This window comes from Garra rufa, chromosome 25 (genome assembly GCF_049309525.1).
Source record: "Garra rufa chromosome 25, GarRuf1.0, whole genome shotgun sequence".
Classification (NCBI taxonomy): domain Eukaryota; kingdom Metazoa; phylum Chordata; class Actinopteri; order Cypriniformes; family Cyprinidae; genus Garra; species Garra rufa.
Window position 1 is genome coordinate 34,728,819 of NC_133385.1, and position 16,463 is coordinate 34,745,281.

Below are 16,463 nucleotides of genomic sequence, written 5' to 3' on the forward strand. Positions count from 1 at the left end.
TAACATTTAAAAATATATTTAAATGGAAAACATTTTAAATAATAAAAATATTTCAAAAATGTTAATGTGTTTGCTGTACTTTGGATCAAATAAATGCAAGCATAAAGTGTACAAAATTGTAATGTAACTGTATATGTTGTTAAACAATATTTTCTTCATTACATAGAGTCAAGTTTTTTTTTTTTTTTTTTTTTGACCGGAAATGACACAGGCTTCTCCCAAAAGATAATAAGATGATTTACATCATTGTGGAAAAAAAATATTTCTCAGCTTTTATTTACATTTTTAACAAAAAGTGTCATTTGCAAACTGTCACAGTCTATGGGAAAATCCAAAGTTCTATACCATTCCAAATAGTCCAAGCTGTTCTAAAGCATCCTAATTTCCCTGATTCATTGGGAACAGCTGTTTTAATCAATTCAACAGGTGAAAAACAGAAGCTCTCTGCTGTTGGTTTGTGGACAGTCATGGCTAAGACAAAGGAGCTCACTGAGGACCTGCGGCTGCGCATTGTGGCTGCTCACAAGTCAGGAAAGGGCTATAAGACCATATCTAAATGTTTTGAAGTTCCAGTGGCTACAGTGCAAAGTATTATTAAAAAATACAAGACGTTCCGCACTGTGAAAAATCTCAGAGGATGTGGTCGGAAGCCAAAAGTGAGACCTGTGCTGGCCAGGAGGATAGTGAGAGAGGTAAAAAAGAATCCAAGGATCATCACAAGGCCATCCTGATGAATCTGGGCTCTGCTGGTGGCAACATCTCAAGGCAGACAGTCCAACAGACACTGAACACCGCTGGGTTCCACAGACGCAGACCAAGGAGGACACCACTTCTTCAGATAAGACACACAAAAGCCCGCTTGGCCTTTGCAAATGCTCATCTGGACAAAGAAGAAGACTTCTGGTCTTCTGTTTTTTGGTCAGATGAAACAAAATTGAATTATTTGGCCACAATGATGTAGCCTTCATTTGGCGTAAAAAAGCAGAAGCCTTCAGCCCTAAGAACACCATCCCCACTGTCAAACATGGTGCTGGGAACCTAATGTTTTGGGGGTGTTTTTCAGCCGGTGGACCAGGGAACTTAATCACAGTAAACAGCACCATGAAAAAGGAGCAATACATCAAAATACTCAACAACAACATCAGGCAGTCTGCAGAGAAACTTGGCCTTGGGCACCAGTGGACATTTCAGCACGACAACGGACCAAAACACACAGCAAAAGTGGTGAAGAAATGGTTAACAGACAAAAACATTAACGTTTTGCAGTGGCCCAGCCAGAGTCCTGACTTAAATCCAATTGAGAATCTGTGGAGGAGCTAAAGATCAGGGTGATGGCAAGGAGACCCTCCAACCTGAAAGAGTTGGAGCTCATCCCTAAAGATGAATGGGCAAAAATACCAGTGGAGACATGCACAAAGCTGGTCAGCAATTATAGGAAGCGTTTGATTGCTGTAATAGCCAATAAAGGCTTTTCTATTGATTATTGAGAAGGGTATGAATAATTTTGGACATGCCACTTTTTGTTCAAATGTAAATAAAAGATGAGTAATAATTGTTTCCACAATGATGCCTCTTGTACATCTTATTATCTTCTGGGAGATGCCTGTGTCATTTCTATAAAAAAACAGGTTGAAAAAAATGCAGGAGCTTAAGTCAGAATTTGCCAGGGGTATGAATAATTTCGGGCTTGACTGTATATTTCATTGTTTTGTTTTGAATTTTGTAATTAAAAAAGTTATTTGTCTATCTGTAACACTTTACATGATTATATTAACATGTGTAATGTAACGGATTGCGTTACTAACCGCAATTTTGCCATGTAATTTGGAATCAGTAACGGATTGTACTTCATACCATTCAAACAAGAAAGAGTTCAGTTAATGCATTCTGGTAGGTTTCCATTTGAAAGAAAACACTCATATTTGTCAGTGACACACAGTCCTGTCTATCAGTCACTCCACACTCTAGTGCTTTTTGATAAGCCCGCTCTGATGTCATCTCAGCGTTATCATCAACCCGTCAGGCGGACGCGCTTTATGACTTTACATAGTTTCCCAATTCCTCCAAAAGAATTTAATAAAGTGGTTAAAGCAATTTCACCTGGTTTAATGCACCTTGTTAAAAGTCATTCTTTATTTAATCCAAGGAGTTCAGTTGTTACTCAGTCTACTTTGCTATTAGGAGGCATTGATCTGTTGGAAAAGAAATATAATAATAGGCACGTGCGCCAAATTTTTCAATTCAAAAGGAAAATGTCTTCCAGAGGAAAGTTCTACTGGAGGTCCTTGGTTGATGATATAGACTGGAAAAGATCCTGGCTTTTTCCTGGGAAATATTGCATTTCTAATAAGGCAAAGGAAACACGTTTTAAAATTTTACATAAAATATACCCTGTTAATTCTAATGTTTCTAAATATTTGGACATTGACAGCTCATGCTCTTTTTGTAAACAAGCAGAGGAGACTTTAGTACATCTTTTTTTTTTGATTGTCCTTTATCCAAGCAATTTTGGTCTCATATATTTGACTCTGCCAACTTTGTATACTCCTTTAGTTTAAAAGATATTATTATTTTATTATAATAATTCTAAAAATAAACCACTGGAACATATTATAAACTTTTTTATTTTATTTTATATGGTAAGTTTTTCATTCACAAACAAAAATTTTCAAATAGTTCCCCTTCTTATCCCCTTTTTAAAACTGAAATAGAATCTCTTCATCTGATAAAAAAAAACAAAAAAAAAACAAGATTCCTGAATTATTATACTGAGTTATTTAAAGAAAACCTGTGTATGTAGATTGTATTGTATCAATGTTTATTTTCTGTTAATGTATATATGTTTGTGTTTGTCATCAATGTTTAATTTAAATTATTGGTCATAATTTTATGGATTTGTATGTGATCCCTTGGCTTTGTTCTTTTTGTATTATCTGTTCAAGCATAAAAAAAAAAAAAAAAAAAAAAAAAAAAAAATCAGGCGGACGCGCTGATGATGAGCGCATCAAACCCACTATAACCCATTCAGTGCTGGAACCGAAACGCGCTGACTCTATTTCTCTGGTGTTAATCAGATTATTGGGTAAAATGGATTGTGACGTCAGGGTTTAGGAAGCGTCGCGTTGACTTCATGCAAAGCAGACGAGCGCTTTCCCCGGACGCGGACAAACCCGAGCCGCTCTCCTCTTGCAGCAGACAGACGCCGTCGCCGGTATGAGTCCACCAAAACCAACCTGAAGGACAAACACAGCAGAATGGCCGCGTATCTGGAGGTAAGAGACACCCCTGGTTGCTGTTGGTTTATTTAACGTTAACCAGACGCGTGTCAGATTGAGACTTAACGTTAGCGTTTTAGGTTCGTGAGGTGTGGTTAAGCACTAATGTCCATAAACCCCTAAATTATTGAGGCAACTCATTAGGGTTTATTTTTCAGACCGCACCTTTAAAATAATTTGTGGCGAAGATCTACGCTAACGCACAGAAATAGAGCGGTTTTGTAAACGCGAACGCGAAAGCCGTAATTGATCGCGTTTTAAACCGGTTTGAACGCACAGGCGGGTATGTTGCCAAGGCGACGCCATTGGTTTAGATCAGCGTGGAGTGTTTACAATAATAGTTAACTCACAATTAATATTTAAAAAAATAAACCTGCCATCATTTGTTCACCCTTAACACAAAAGAGGAAGTTTTGATCTCTTCCATGAAATGAAAACAAATGCTGACTACAACTGTTAATCTCCAAGGATAGAAATGATTAGAAAATGAGCATGAATGTAGACTATAAGATATTATAATGCTGCCTTTACTTGCTATCTACACGTTGACTTGGAAGCTGCACACCCCCACAAATCACAATTCAGTCTGGGAATGTCCAATAAGCACGTGAAGGCAATTTCAGTTCTCTAAAACCACTTTGTGTGGATATTAGTGAAATTTTGCGGGTAAAAAAGCTCCATAGTCTATTATTAATAGTGTAAACACTGCTCATGTAGAAGTAGCCTACCATTCGAACTACTTCGCTTTCTGCTGTTCAATGCACCGGATTTGCATGTTCTACTTGAACCCGATGTGAAATCTTTGTGAGGAAATATTACACCCTTAATGTGAAATTGACGATCTTGGGTATTTCTATTAAAATGGCTGAATTTGGCCTGTGACAATTCATCGAATAACAGCAAATTTGACTGCACCTTAAAGGTGCAATGTGTAATATTTAAGATGATCTCTAGACAGAAATGCAATATAGTAGCCTATACATAACTATGTTTTCAGGGGTGTATAAAGACCTTACTTAATGAACCATTATGTTTTTATTACCTTAGAATTATCAGTTTATATCTACATACACCGCGGGTCCCCTCACATGGAAGTCGCCGTTATGTTTCTACAGTAGCCCTAAACGGACAAACTGCTCTACAGATCGCGTTTCATCACTGTTGTTCTAGCGGAAATACACTGACACAATGATGAACAAGTAACAGTAATATTCACAATAACATCGTTTTATTGAATTATTAAGTAAAAATAATTACTTAATTTACGTTTTAAAAGAAACCTCATTACTCTTTGCTGTCTAAAACGACGACATCTTAAACCCGTGTGAGCCACCGTAGCTTCTGTAAAGGCGGGGTGAGCGGTGGACGGGAGCCGTTGGTTGCAATTCACAATGTCACCGCTAGATGCCGCAAAAATCTACACACTGCACCTTTAACTCTGTCACCGCAGTATAACAATTAAAGGGATAGTTCACCCAAAAATGAAAATTTGATGTTTATCTGCTTACCCCCAGGGCATCCAAGATGTAGGTGACTTTGTTTCCTCAGAAAAACACAAACGAAGATTTTTAACGAAAACCGGTGCAGTCTGCCAGCCATATAGTGGACATGGATGGGCACCAAACCTTTAAAAGTAAACAAAAACATGCACATACAAATCCAAATGACACCCTGCGGCTCGTGACGATACATTGATGTCCTCAGACACGAAACGATCGGTTTTTGTGAGAAACTGAACAGTATTTATATCATTTTTTACCTTTGATACACAGCAATGCCAATCTGTCCTGAGCACGAGCTTTTCATCCGGCTCGTTACATGTGCACGCGCTCTGGCGTAGAATATGCAAACGCCGTGAGGGGAAATCAGTGAAAACGTAATCTTTTAGCTTTAAATCGGTTTGAACAATCAGGATAAGCGCAAGTAATTACCATTTTGAATAGCCGCTATACCCACAATCTCTGTGCACTGTGTAAACAATGAGTGTCGTATACACGCGACAGATCGCTTATGGCGTTTGCGTATTCTACGCCAGAGCGCGTTCACATGTAACGAGCCGGATGAAAAGCTCGTGTTCAGGACAGATGGACGTGGCTGTGTATCAAAGGTAAAAAATGATATAAATACTGTTCAGTTTCTCACAAAAACCGATCGTTTCGTGTCTTAGGACATCAATGTATCGTCACGAGCCGCAGGGTGTCATTTGGATTTGTCTGTGCATGTTTTTGTTTACTTTTAAAGGTTTGGTGCCCATCTACTGCCAAAACTGAGTATAACAAGTGATTAAGTATATCAACGTTCATATTTTAATGAAAAACCTACATATTATGACGTGACCTTTTTAAAAATATTTCGACTATTACTTTACTGACTGGATTGCACCAGCAGAAATTTGCAGCATAACATCAAATGTGTCCGCACCTTAACTTTTTGTCACTAAAAATGGTAGTGAGTAAATTGAATATTCATCTTCTTACTTAACGGTAAGTAAATTATGACTTTTTAAAAAATAATAATTTGCGTCAACTTAAATGACTGAAATTCACCTGACTGAAACGGCAAATGTGACTGCGCCTTAACTCTTTGTTGCAAAAAAAGTGAGTATAACAAGTGATTGAGGTAGTGCTATTAAACGATTAATTGGGATTAATCGCATCCAAAATAAAAGTTTTTGTGTACATAATATATGTGTGTGTACTGTGTATATTTATTATGTGCATACAAAGACACACACATACAGTATATATTTTGAAAATATTTACATGTATATATTTATATAATTGGTATTATATAAACATATTTTTAATATATAAACACGACATTTTTCTTGAATATATACATGCACTTGTGTGTTTTTATATATACAGTCAAGCCTGAATTTATTCATACCCCTGGCAAATTCTGACTTTTATTCAGCAAGTTTTTTTTTTTTTTGACCGGAAATGACACAGACTTCTTCCAAAAGATAAGACAATGTACAAGAGCATCTTTGTAGAAAAAAATATTTCTCAGCTTTTATTTACATTTGAACAAAAAGTGGCATGTCCAAAATTATTCATAACCTTTGCAAACTGTCACAGTCTATGGGAAAATCCAAAGTTCTATACCATTCCAAATAGTCCCAGCTGTTCTAAAGCATTCTAATTTCCCTGATTCATTGGGAACAGCTGTTTTAATCAACTCAACAGCTGAAAAACAGAAGCTCTCTGCTGTTGGTTTGTGGACAGTCATGGCTAAGACAAAGGAGCTCACTGAGGACCTGCGGCTGCGCATTGTGGCTGCTCACAAGTCAGGAAAGGGCTATAAGACCATATCTAAATGTTTTGAAGTTCCAGTGGCTACAGTGCAAAGTATTATTAAAAAATACAAGACGCTCCGCACTGTGAAAAATCTCAGAGGACGTGGTCGGAAACCAAAAGTGAGACCTGTGCTGGCCAGGAGGATAGTGAGAGAGGTAAAAAGAATCCAAGGATCACCACCAAAGCCATCCTGATGAATCTGGGCTCTGCTGGTGGCAACATCTCAAGGCAGACAGTCCAACAGACACTGAACACCACTGGGTTTCACAGATGCAGACCAAGGAGGACACCACTTCTCCAGATAAGACACAGAAAAGCCCGCTTGGCCTTTGCAAATGCTCATCTGGACAAAGAAGAAGACTTCTGATCTTCTGTTTTATGGTCAGATGAAGCAAAAATTTAATAACTGTTTGGCCACAATGATGTAGCCTTCATTTGGTGTAAGAAAGCAGAAGCCTTCGACCCTAAGAACACCATCCCCACTGTCAAACATGGTGGTGGGAACCTAATGTTTTGGGGGTGTTTTTCAGCCGGTGGACCAGGGAACCTAATCACAGTAAACAGCACCATGAAAAAGGAGCAATACATCAAAATTCTCAACAACAACATCAGGCAGTCTGCAGAGAAACTTGGCCTTGGGCACCAGTGGACATTTCAGCATGACAACGACCAAAACACACAGCAAAAGTGGTGAAGAAATGTTTAGCAGACAAAAACATTAATGTTTTGCAGTGGCCCAGCCAGAGTCCTGACTTAAATCCAATTGAGAATCTGTGGAGGAGCTAAAGATCAGGGTGATCGCAAGGAGACCCTCCAACCTGAAAGAGTTGGAGCTCATCGCTAAAGATGAATGAGCAAAAATACCAGTGGAGACATGCACAAAGCTGGTCAGCAATTATAGGAAGCGTTTGATTGCTGTGATAGCCAATAAAGGCTTTTCTATTGATTATTGAGATGAGTATGAATCATTTTGGACATGCCACTTTTTGTTCAAATGTAAATAAAAGATGAACAATAATTTTTTCCACAACGATGCCTCTTGTGCATCATCTTATTATCTTCTGGGAGACGTCTGTGTCATTTCTATAAAAAAAAACTTGCTTGTTAAATAAAAGTAACTTTAAGTTAGAATTTGCCAGAGGTCTGAATAATTTCAGGCTTGTCTGTACATAATATATATACACAGTACACACACACACACACACACATTATGTACACAAAAACTTATTTGGGATGCGATTAATCGTTTAATAGCCCTAGATTGAGTATATCAACATTCATATTTTGATGAAAAACCTAAATATTATGATATTTTTTTTTCTTCTTAATTTAATGATTGGATTGCACCAGCAAAAACTTGCAACATAACATTAAATGTGTCCACACCTTAACTTTTTGTCGCTAACAAATGTTTACGACGTGAGTAGATTTAATATTTAATGCTAAGTAAATGATGAAATTTTTTTGAATGTTTTTTTTTATTTTTTATATATTGATATTTCAGTGAACTGTCCCTTTTAATCACCTTTACATCAGAATTGGAGTGCAAAATGTTTTTTATGCTACATGCAGTAACACTCATACTCATAATATCTATTGCTTACCTAATTTACAAATTGCTTCATACATGTACACACACTCACAGAAACCTTCTATAAACCCAAATACATAAAAAATGGCGTAGAATTTATGTTAAAACTCAGAAATTGCTAGTACATTTCACAAATAGTTACAAAAAAGTTAATCTGTAACACATTGAATTAAGTATAAACATTTTGAAGTAGAAAGACTGAAATTGTACATTTGGTAAAATGTTTATTTAAAATTTTATTTATGACTTTGAAGAATAATTTTTACAGTGTATTAGCAGAGTAGATGAAATAAACAGAATAGTTCCTTAAACATCTCAGTGTTTCTTTAAAGATGGTATATATATTTTTTTGTTTTTTAGATACCTGATGACAGCAAAGGGCACGAGCTGAGTCTATTTTGTGTGCCGAAACACTATGAGGACGATTTGGACAGTGTCATAATACCCAATGGCCTCATTAAGGACAGGTAATCTGTAGTGCACAAACTTGATATTGCATTTCTATCTTTAATACAGGATTGCATGTGGTTGTTGCGGTGAGATTGGGAAGAGCTCATTTGTGAAGCGATACAGCTGTGTTATTGCCGTGGCCGTGAAATGCCCTCGATAGTAAAAGAGCCCTGTGTTCCCCCCTGTAGATTTAGTTAATGATGTTATGCGCAATACGTGAGCCATGTGATTTGAATTTGGCTTTCCCATTTATTTGTTTAACAAATTTCCCCTGGAATCTCTTGACTGACATTTTTGGCATAGCTTCAGCCAGTTTCATTGGTGCCTTTCAATTTTGATTTTTCTGGGCAGGACCGAAAGGTTGGCCAGAGATATCGTTCGGGACATGGGTGGGCATCACATCGTGGCCCTCTGCGTTCTGAAAGGAGGGTACAAGTTCTTCGCGGACCTGATGGATTACATCAAGACGCTGAATCAAAACAGCGATAAGTCTGTGCCACTGACTGTGGATTTCATTAGGCTAAAGAGCTACTCGGTGAGTGCCAGCTTTACTGCTCTCCTCACTGCATTCATTTACTTCATCCCACTGAGCTTCATACAGTCATATTTAACACTGACCAATCAACCATTTCAGATCTAGTGGTCAGCTTTATTATTAGTACTGTTTATAAAAATTTAGCATTTTATTAGTAGATTGTGCCATTGGCATGTTTCTATAGGAATATTTAGATTTTTTTTTTCTTCACTGCATTTATTTGATCCAAAGTACAGCAAAAACAGTAAAATTGTGAAATATTTTTACTGTTTAAAATAACTGCTTTCTATTTGAATATATTTTAAAATGTAATTTATCTTGTGATTCCAAAGCTGAATTTTTATCATCATTACTTCCAGTCTTCAGTGTCACACGATCCTTCAGAAGTCATTCTAAGATGCGGATTTGCCGCTCGAGAAACATTTTTTTTTATTATTATTAGCAATATATATATATTTTTTTTCAGGATTCTTTGGTGACTAGAAAAATCCAAAGATAAGTATTTATATTAAATAAAAAAAAGCTTTGTAACGTTATACACTATACTTGGAGTCAGCATACTTTTTTGGGTATTTCTAATTCTAGAAATTAATACTTTTATTTGTCAAGGATGCTTTAAATTGATCAAAAGTGATGATAAAGTTATTTATAAAGTTACAAAAGATTTCGGTTGCAGATAAATTCTGTTCTTCTGAACTTTCGATTCATCAGAGAAACCTGAAAAAATTCAACATAATAATAATAAATGTTTTTTGAGCAGCAAATCAGAATATTAAAATGATTTCTGAAGGATCATGTGACACTGAAGACTGAAGCAATGACGTTGAAAAGTCAACTTTGATCACAGGAATAAATTAATAAATATTTATTCAAATAGGAGACATTTCTATTTTAAATATTTAAATATTTTATTTTTCATGACTTATTTAATTTATTATTTATATGTATTAGTTATTTTCAAATTACTAAGAATATTTAAAAATTGTACTGTTTTGCTGTATTTTGGATCAAATAAATGCAGGCTTTCTTTAAAAACTGGTGGTAGTTAAAAGTAATTATTTCTGAAAAATACATAATTTATAAATCACTCAGTGGTCACGAATTTTCACCGTTAAAAATAAGTTTTGACTATCTTGACTTCTTTTAAAGTTAATCTTTAAAGTCACAATGAAATGGATGAAGCGACCGATTTTTCTTCTGTATTGTGATGCACATCTGATCGTGAGTGAGTGATACATGTTACTGAAAAAAAAAAAATAAAAATAATTTCCTTAAAATGAGCTTAAATGCAAGATTTAGTTGATCAAAGTAAGATGCATTTGGATTTAAAATTATGAGGTAAAAAATAATAACATGCAGTTCAATAACTAGTATTTGCAAAACAGATTTATATTTAATGTCAACTAATAGGCCTAGTACGACAAAAGTAGTATTTAGTATTTATTTTTGATACTTTTTAGAATTTTATGCCTAAATTCCTAGTAGCACTTATAATGATTTATTTTACTTTTTAGTGTTTAATTTTTAGACAAAAACAGTAGAGTTTTATTAGAGTTTATCATTAAATTACCATACTTCATGGTTCAGATAACACAGTTTAGCACTGAAGAATTCATATGCGTATTATTTACATTTTTTTCTGCATTTTTTCAGAATGATCAGTCTACAAACTGTGTGAGGGTTATTGGAGGAGATGAGCTATCTGCCCTTACTGGCAAAGTGAGTTACATTTGAACTTTGTATGCACTTGTTGTTTTCTATTTTTACTCTACTCAAAAGTTTGGAGACTGTAGGATTTATTAATTTTTTTAATATATGTGACCCTGGACCACAAAACCAGTCATAAGGTTCAATTTTACAAAACTGAGATTTATACATCATATGAAAGCTCAATAAATAAGCTTTCTATTGATGTATGGTTTGTTAGGATAGGACAATATTTGGCTGAGATACATCTATTTGAAATCAGGAATCTGAGGATGCAAGAAAATCAAAATACTGAGAAAATCCCCTTTAAAGTTGTCCAAATTAGGTTCTTAACAATGCATATTACAAATCAAAAATTACATTTTAATATGTTTACAGTAGGAATTTTACAAAAAATCTTCATGGAACATGAACTTTACTTAATTTCCTAATGATTTTTGGCATAAAAGAAAAATCAATAATTTTGACCCATACAATGTATTTTTGGCTATTGCTACAAATATACCCCAGCGACTTAAGACTGGTTTTGTGGTCCAGGGTCACATATTATATTTGTGAAATAACTTCTTCTCACAAAAGGCTACATTTATTTGATCAAACATTCAGTAAAAAACTGTAATAATGTAAAATATTATTCTAATTTAAAGGAACGCTCCACTTTTTTTTTTTGGAAAATAGGCTCAATCTTGGAATTGTCTCACCGCGCGTCACTCCCGACAGCGCTAGGGTTACCACTTTTAATACCCAAAAATACGGGACGCATTCGGGGGGGGGTTGTTATGTCCCATATCTCAAAAATGCTGCAGTAAAAAGGTTTCATATGAGTTTTGCATATAATATGGGCCGTCCTGAATAAGAACTGGTCATTGTTTTTTTTCTACTTATTAGACTCTAAAGTCTAATAATGTCCCATTTCTCAGAAAAGAACCGTCAAGTACACCAATAAATAAAACGGATATTAAAGCAGAAAAGCAAATAAATAAGTAAGTAAAAATTCATGAGCATTTTGTAGTATTATCTCTCAGTCCTGGGCGTCTAAATGAAAAGCGCTCTGCAAGCGCGTTCTCTCTGTGCTGTTTCTGAAACTACCGTAATCACTGTAATATGCGCGCACACTTAAAATCAATCGCGGCTGGCTTGACCGTGTTTTTCTGAACCGTGGCTGGCTTTACCGCAGTGATTATTTGCATGAGACGCTGCTTAAAAAAAAAAAATTCTAAAAAATACGGGACAAAACCCGTCCCGTATTGATTCAAAACTGGACGCGCAATTTCATTCTCAAATACGGGACGATTCCGTATTTTAAGGGACGGGTGGCAACCCTAGACAGCGCTGCGACGTCCGGAATCATTTAGTAATCATTGAAGGATGCCTACAGATGAACACCAGTTGTTTGAAACGGCTATAATGACCGAGTTAGACTTGGCTTTTCATATAAAAGAGGAACAGAAAACAGCGCTCGAATCGTTCCTTTACAAGAAGGACGTTTTTGCTGTTTTGCCGACTGGATACGGCAAGAGTTTAATCCATCAGTTAGCTCCGCTGGTAGCTAAGTGTATGGGGCTGTATTGCTGTGATTGGTCGTGGCGTTATCCAATTGCGCGCAGTGAGAGTTTCAAATGCACGCTTGGTGCCGCCCCTCGAGTTAGGCTCTTTTCATTGCTCGATGCCAGACCCTTAATCTTAATAGATTAGGGTCTGGATTTTTTCCAGGCTGGGAGAACGGCTGAATGGATTTAAAAACGATAAAACTCAACTTATTAACTCAGGGGGAGTTGGATAATTAGCCTATTTCCAAAAAAGGTGGAGTGTTCCTTTACTTAAAATAGATAACATTTTGAATGTCATTTTATCTGAGCAATTCAATGAGCCCTTGCTCAATGCAAATGTTTAATTTATTTATTATTATTATTATTATTATTATTTAATTGTACTGACCCCAAACTTTTGATCAAATGTAATTTTCTTGCTTTCTTTCTTTTCTCTTTTTATTGTTATGGTCAGGTTGTTCATTTGTCGTCTCTCTTTCCTTACAGAACGTGCTCATAGTTGAGGTGAGGTTACATTTTGATGCTGTATGTTTCATGCATTTTATTTGAATTTATGTTCACATCAACATGTGAAATGCTGTGGACAATTGAAACACAGATGATGTAAGCAAATTCATTCTCTTTTTGTGCCTAAGGATATTGTAGAGACAGGGAGAACTATGGAAACACTGCTCAAACTATTAAATGAATGTCATCCTAAAAAGGTGAAGGTTGTCAGGTAAGGCTTGAACATCTCTGGGAGAATAGTCAAAACATACAGCCAGAATGATTAGAAAACTAGTATTTTCAGCAGCTAAAACGGTTTTAATTCAGCTATAAACCTTTGGCCGGAGTGTTTCGGTAGGAAACATCAGTTTACATTTACAATCATTCAAACTGAGACTGAATCCAGAACGACTGTGGAAACGTCTCTAATATGCTTCGAGACCCACCTGCGAAGTACTAATAAAGGTTTTAGGCACTTGTGTATCAATCTGTCTCTCTAATAACAGGCTAAATAAGTTTGAAACATGTCAGCAACATGTTAAAACATGGTAATCATGCTAGCTACATCAAAACATTTAAGCTTTAATCTTTTTTTGGACTAAAAACCATACAATTTCTACTATTTCTACAATTTCTAAAACTTTTAAACTTGTTCAGGCTTTTTCAAGCCAACTTAAGTTTGTCTTGACAAAGTTTGTATCTTATAATTAATGGCATGTAAATGCAATAAATGAAGGATTGTAAATGCAAACTGATATTTCTGACACACTCCAGCTAAAGATAGAAATAAGTGACTGAAAACTATGTTTTAAATTAGTGTTCTAATAATGTTGGTCACCACTGTAGTTTTGTCTGGTTAGCAAGTGCTTTAAACATTTAGAGATATTTCTGTGAACATTTAGGGTTGAATGGCCAGTTATTAGTGTTATTAAAATAAGATTAATATTTAGTTGAATGTCATTCTTTATGTTTGCAATCTCAGTTTACTGGTGAAAAGGACGCCCAGGAGCTCAGGATACCGTCCAGACTGTGAGTTCATCATTGGATATCACGAACATTTTGAGCTTAATCCGCGTCACTTAGAGAAATCAAGCGGCCTGCGTTGATGTAGTTGGACACATTATTCTGTGTTCAGAGTAGTTATGCAATGCTTTCAGACAGAAAGCTGATAAGCTCTTTATATCCGTATCCTCCAAGCACAAATGTGACTCTCTTTAGCTCTTGACTTCCACTCTGGAGCAGAGCGCTGAAGTGCTTACGGTCAGTTATCAAGACGATGGACAATCATCTCGCTCTTTAGCGGAGGCGCACTAGTGAGAGCCTCTATAATGGACCATGATTGCTGTTCACATGCAAACAATAATGCAAGTCATGTAAGCATTTATAGAATAGCAAAATATATATTAAATTCACATTACAAATGCTAGATTGAGATTAATTTGAACATGATGAAACACCACTACATCATAATTATTATTATATTGTCATTTTTTAAGATAGATTTAAATAATATTGAATAATATTTGAAGTAATTGGTTACAAAAAAAGTGCTTAATTGTCATCTAAAATAATGCAAAAAATTCTGTTTTTATTTTTTTTTTTAATGCAAGTGTCCTCAATTTTTTGAGTGAAATATTACTGACATTTCTTTTAGAATTCATGCTGTGGAAAACTGATTGAAGATGTTCCCTGATATTTCCAATTAGCTGATTATAATTACGTAATTTAGTTTTAAAAATATAGTTTTGAATGTGCATTACTGTCATTAAAACTATTATTAAATAATTATTAAATAAAAAATGGAATAAGGTAATTATTATAATAATATAATTGATTTTTATTTTATTTTTTAAATAATGTTTTTTTTTGGACTATGCTTAATTATCATGACAATAATGCAAACTGTTTGAGCTTTCATGAAAAAAAAAAAAAAAAAAAAAAGAATATATATAATTATAATTCCGTAATTTTATTTTTTTAAATATTTTTTAAATGTGCAGTATTGTCATTAAAAGTATTTTTAAACAATTATTAAATACAAAATGGAATGCTTTAATTATTATAATAATATAATTTATTTTTATTTTTTAAATGTTTTTTATATGCTTAATAATGAAAAAATGCAATGAGCTTTCATGCAGAAAAAAATATGATTATGTAATTTAATTTTTTAAATATTATTGATTTCATTTTACTTGTTAAATTATGTTTTTTTTGAATATTCTTAATTATCATGAAAATAATGATTAATAATTATTATATATAATTAATAATTGAGCTTTCATGCCAAAAATATAAAATTATATATTATGCAAATTATAATTACCATTTTCTCCTCTGTGTGTGTGTGTGTGTGTTGTATGTTTAAATGTCTTCTCATCTTTGTTATTGTAGATATTGGATTTGAAGTTCCTGACAAGTTCCTAGTGGGATATGCTTTAGACTACAACGAATATTTCAGGGATCTGAGTGTAAGTGTTTGTGGAAGTTGTCAGTTTTGTACATTATTTCTTTGTCTGATCAGAATGATGCATTTACTTCTCTTTATATCTTTCAGCACATCTGTATATTAAGTGACAGTGCGAAAGAGAAATATAAAGTATGATATGACACCCAAGTGCTGGATGCATGAAGACAAAGATCACTGTGAACTTTCTCTGTTTTGGTTTTTGTTATTGTTAAATTATTTTTCTACATGCCATCTCAATAATGAACTCATGAAACATGGATTCCCAAAGATAAATGTCATGTGACGTTAGTAATCTCATTTTTAATTGTCATTACCGGTGAAGATTATGGGCAGAGCTGCCACTTTTTTTGATTGTTTGAACTGAGGCCTTGGACTAATTGGTTTTATGTTGATTTTATGTTAATTTGGCTAATACAAGCTTGGATTTAGAGCTCAGAGATTGCAAAGTTAATCACTTCTTGCTAGATATTGTTATTTATTTATTACATAGTCTCTAGATATTGTCTCCAGATTATATCCAGACACTGAATGTCATGAAGGCTTTGGTGTTGAAATGGAGGGTTTTGATCACCACAGTAAAATTACACTGACAATGTTATGATTTTTGTCCTGTAATGTGAAAATAGTCAGTCCAATAAGTTGAATTGTATGATTGTGTAATTAATATCTGTTAATGCAACCAAAGCTTTGGAAATTGACAAGTTGTTATGAAGGACAAATAAAGCTTACTTAAAGAAAATTAAGCAATAAAGAAGTATACAATGGTTTATGCATTTTTTTTTTATATTTTCATATCAAAATATGTTGAAACAGATTTTATTATAGCCACCAGGGAGCAAAATATAATATCTCAAATATGAGTTAAATCTCATGCGTTGTTTCTGAGTTTTAATATATCAGGGTTCCTGCAGATATGAACAAGTGAAATTTAAGACTTTTTAATACCACCTTATATGAAATTTAAGACCTAAACCTGTAATGGAAATAGATATTATATTACATGCATATATGTAATATTTAATGTGTTTAATGTAAAAGCAAACACAATTTCATGGCTGTCATAAATTAAATTTATTACTACGATATTCAGTCATCTTTTT

At 34.5% G+C, this 16,463-nt stretch overlaps 1 protein-coding gene across 1 annotated transcript; it reads left to right on the forward strand.

Moving 5' to 3' along the window:
- The first annotated feature begins 3,109 nt into the window (after nucleotides 1-3,109).
- Nucleotides 3,110-16,127, forward strand: hprt1l (hypoxanthine phosphoribosyltransferase 1, like). Its single transcript, XM_073831876.1, has 9 exons — nucleotides 3,110-3,272; nucleotides 8,526-8,632; nucleotides 8,967-9,150; nucleotides 10,804-10,869; nucleotides 12,894-12,911; nucleotides 13,043-13,125; nucleotides 13,876-13,922; nucleotides 15,288-15,364; nucleotides 15,451-16,127. The coding sequence occupies exons 1-9, from the start codon at nucleotides 3,255-3,257 to the stop codon at nucleotides 15,496-15,498; spliced, it is 648 nt and encodes a 215-aa protein (XP_073687977.1). The 5' UTR covers nucleotides 3,110-3,254; the 3' UTR covers nucleotides 15,499-16,127.
- The last annotated feature ends 336 nt before the right edge of the window (nucleotides 16,128-16,463 follow it).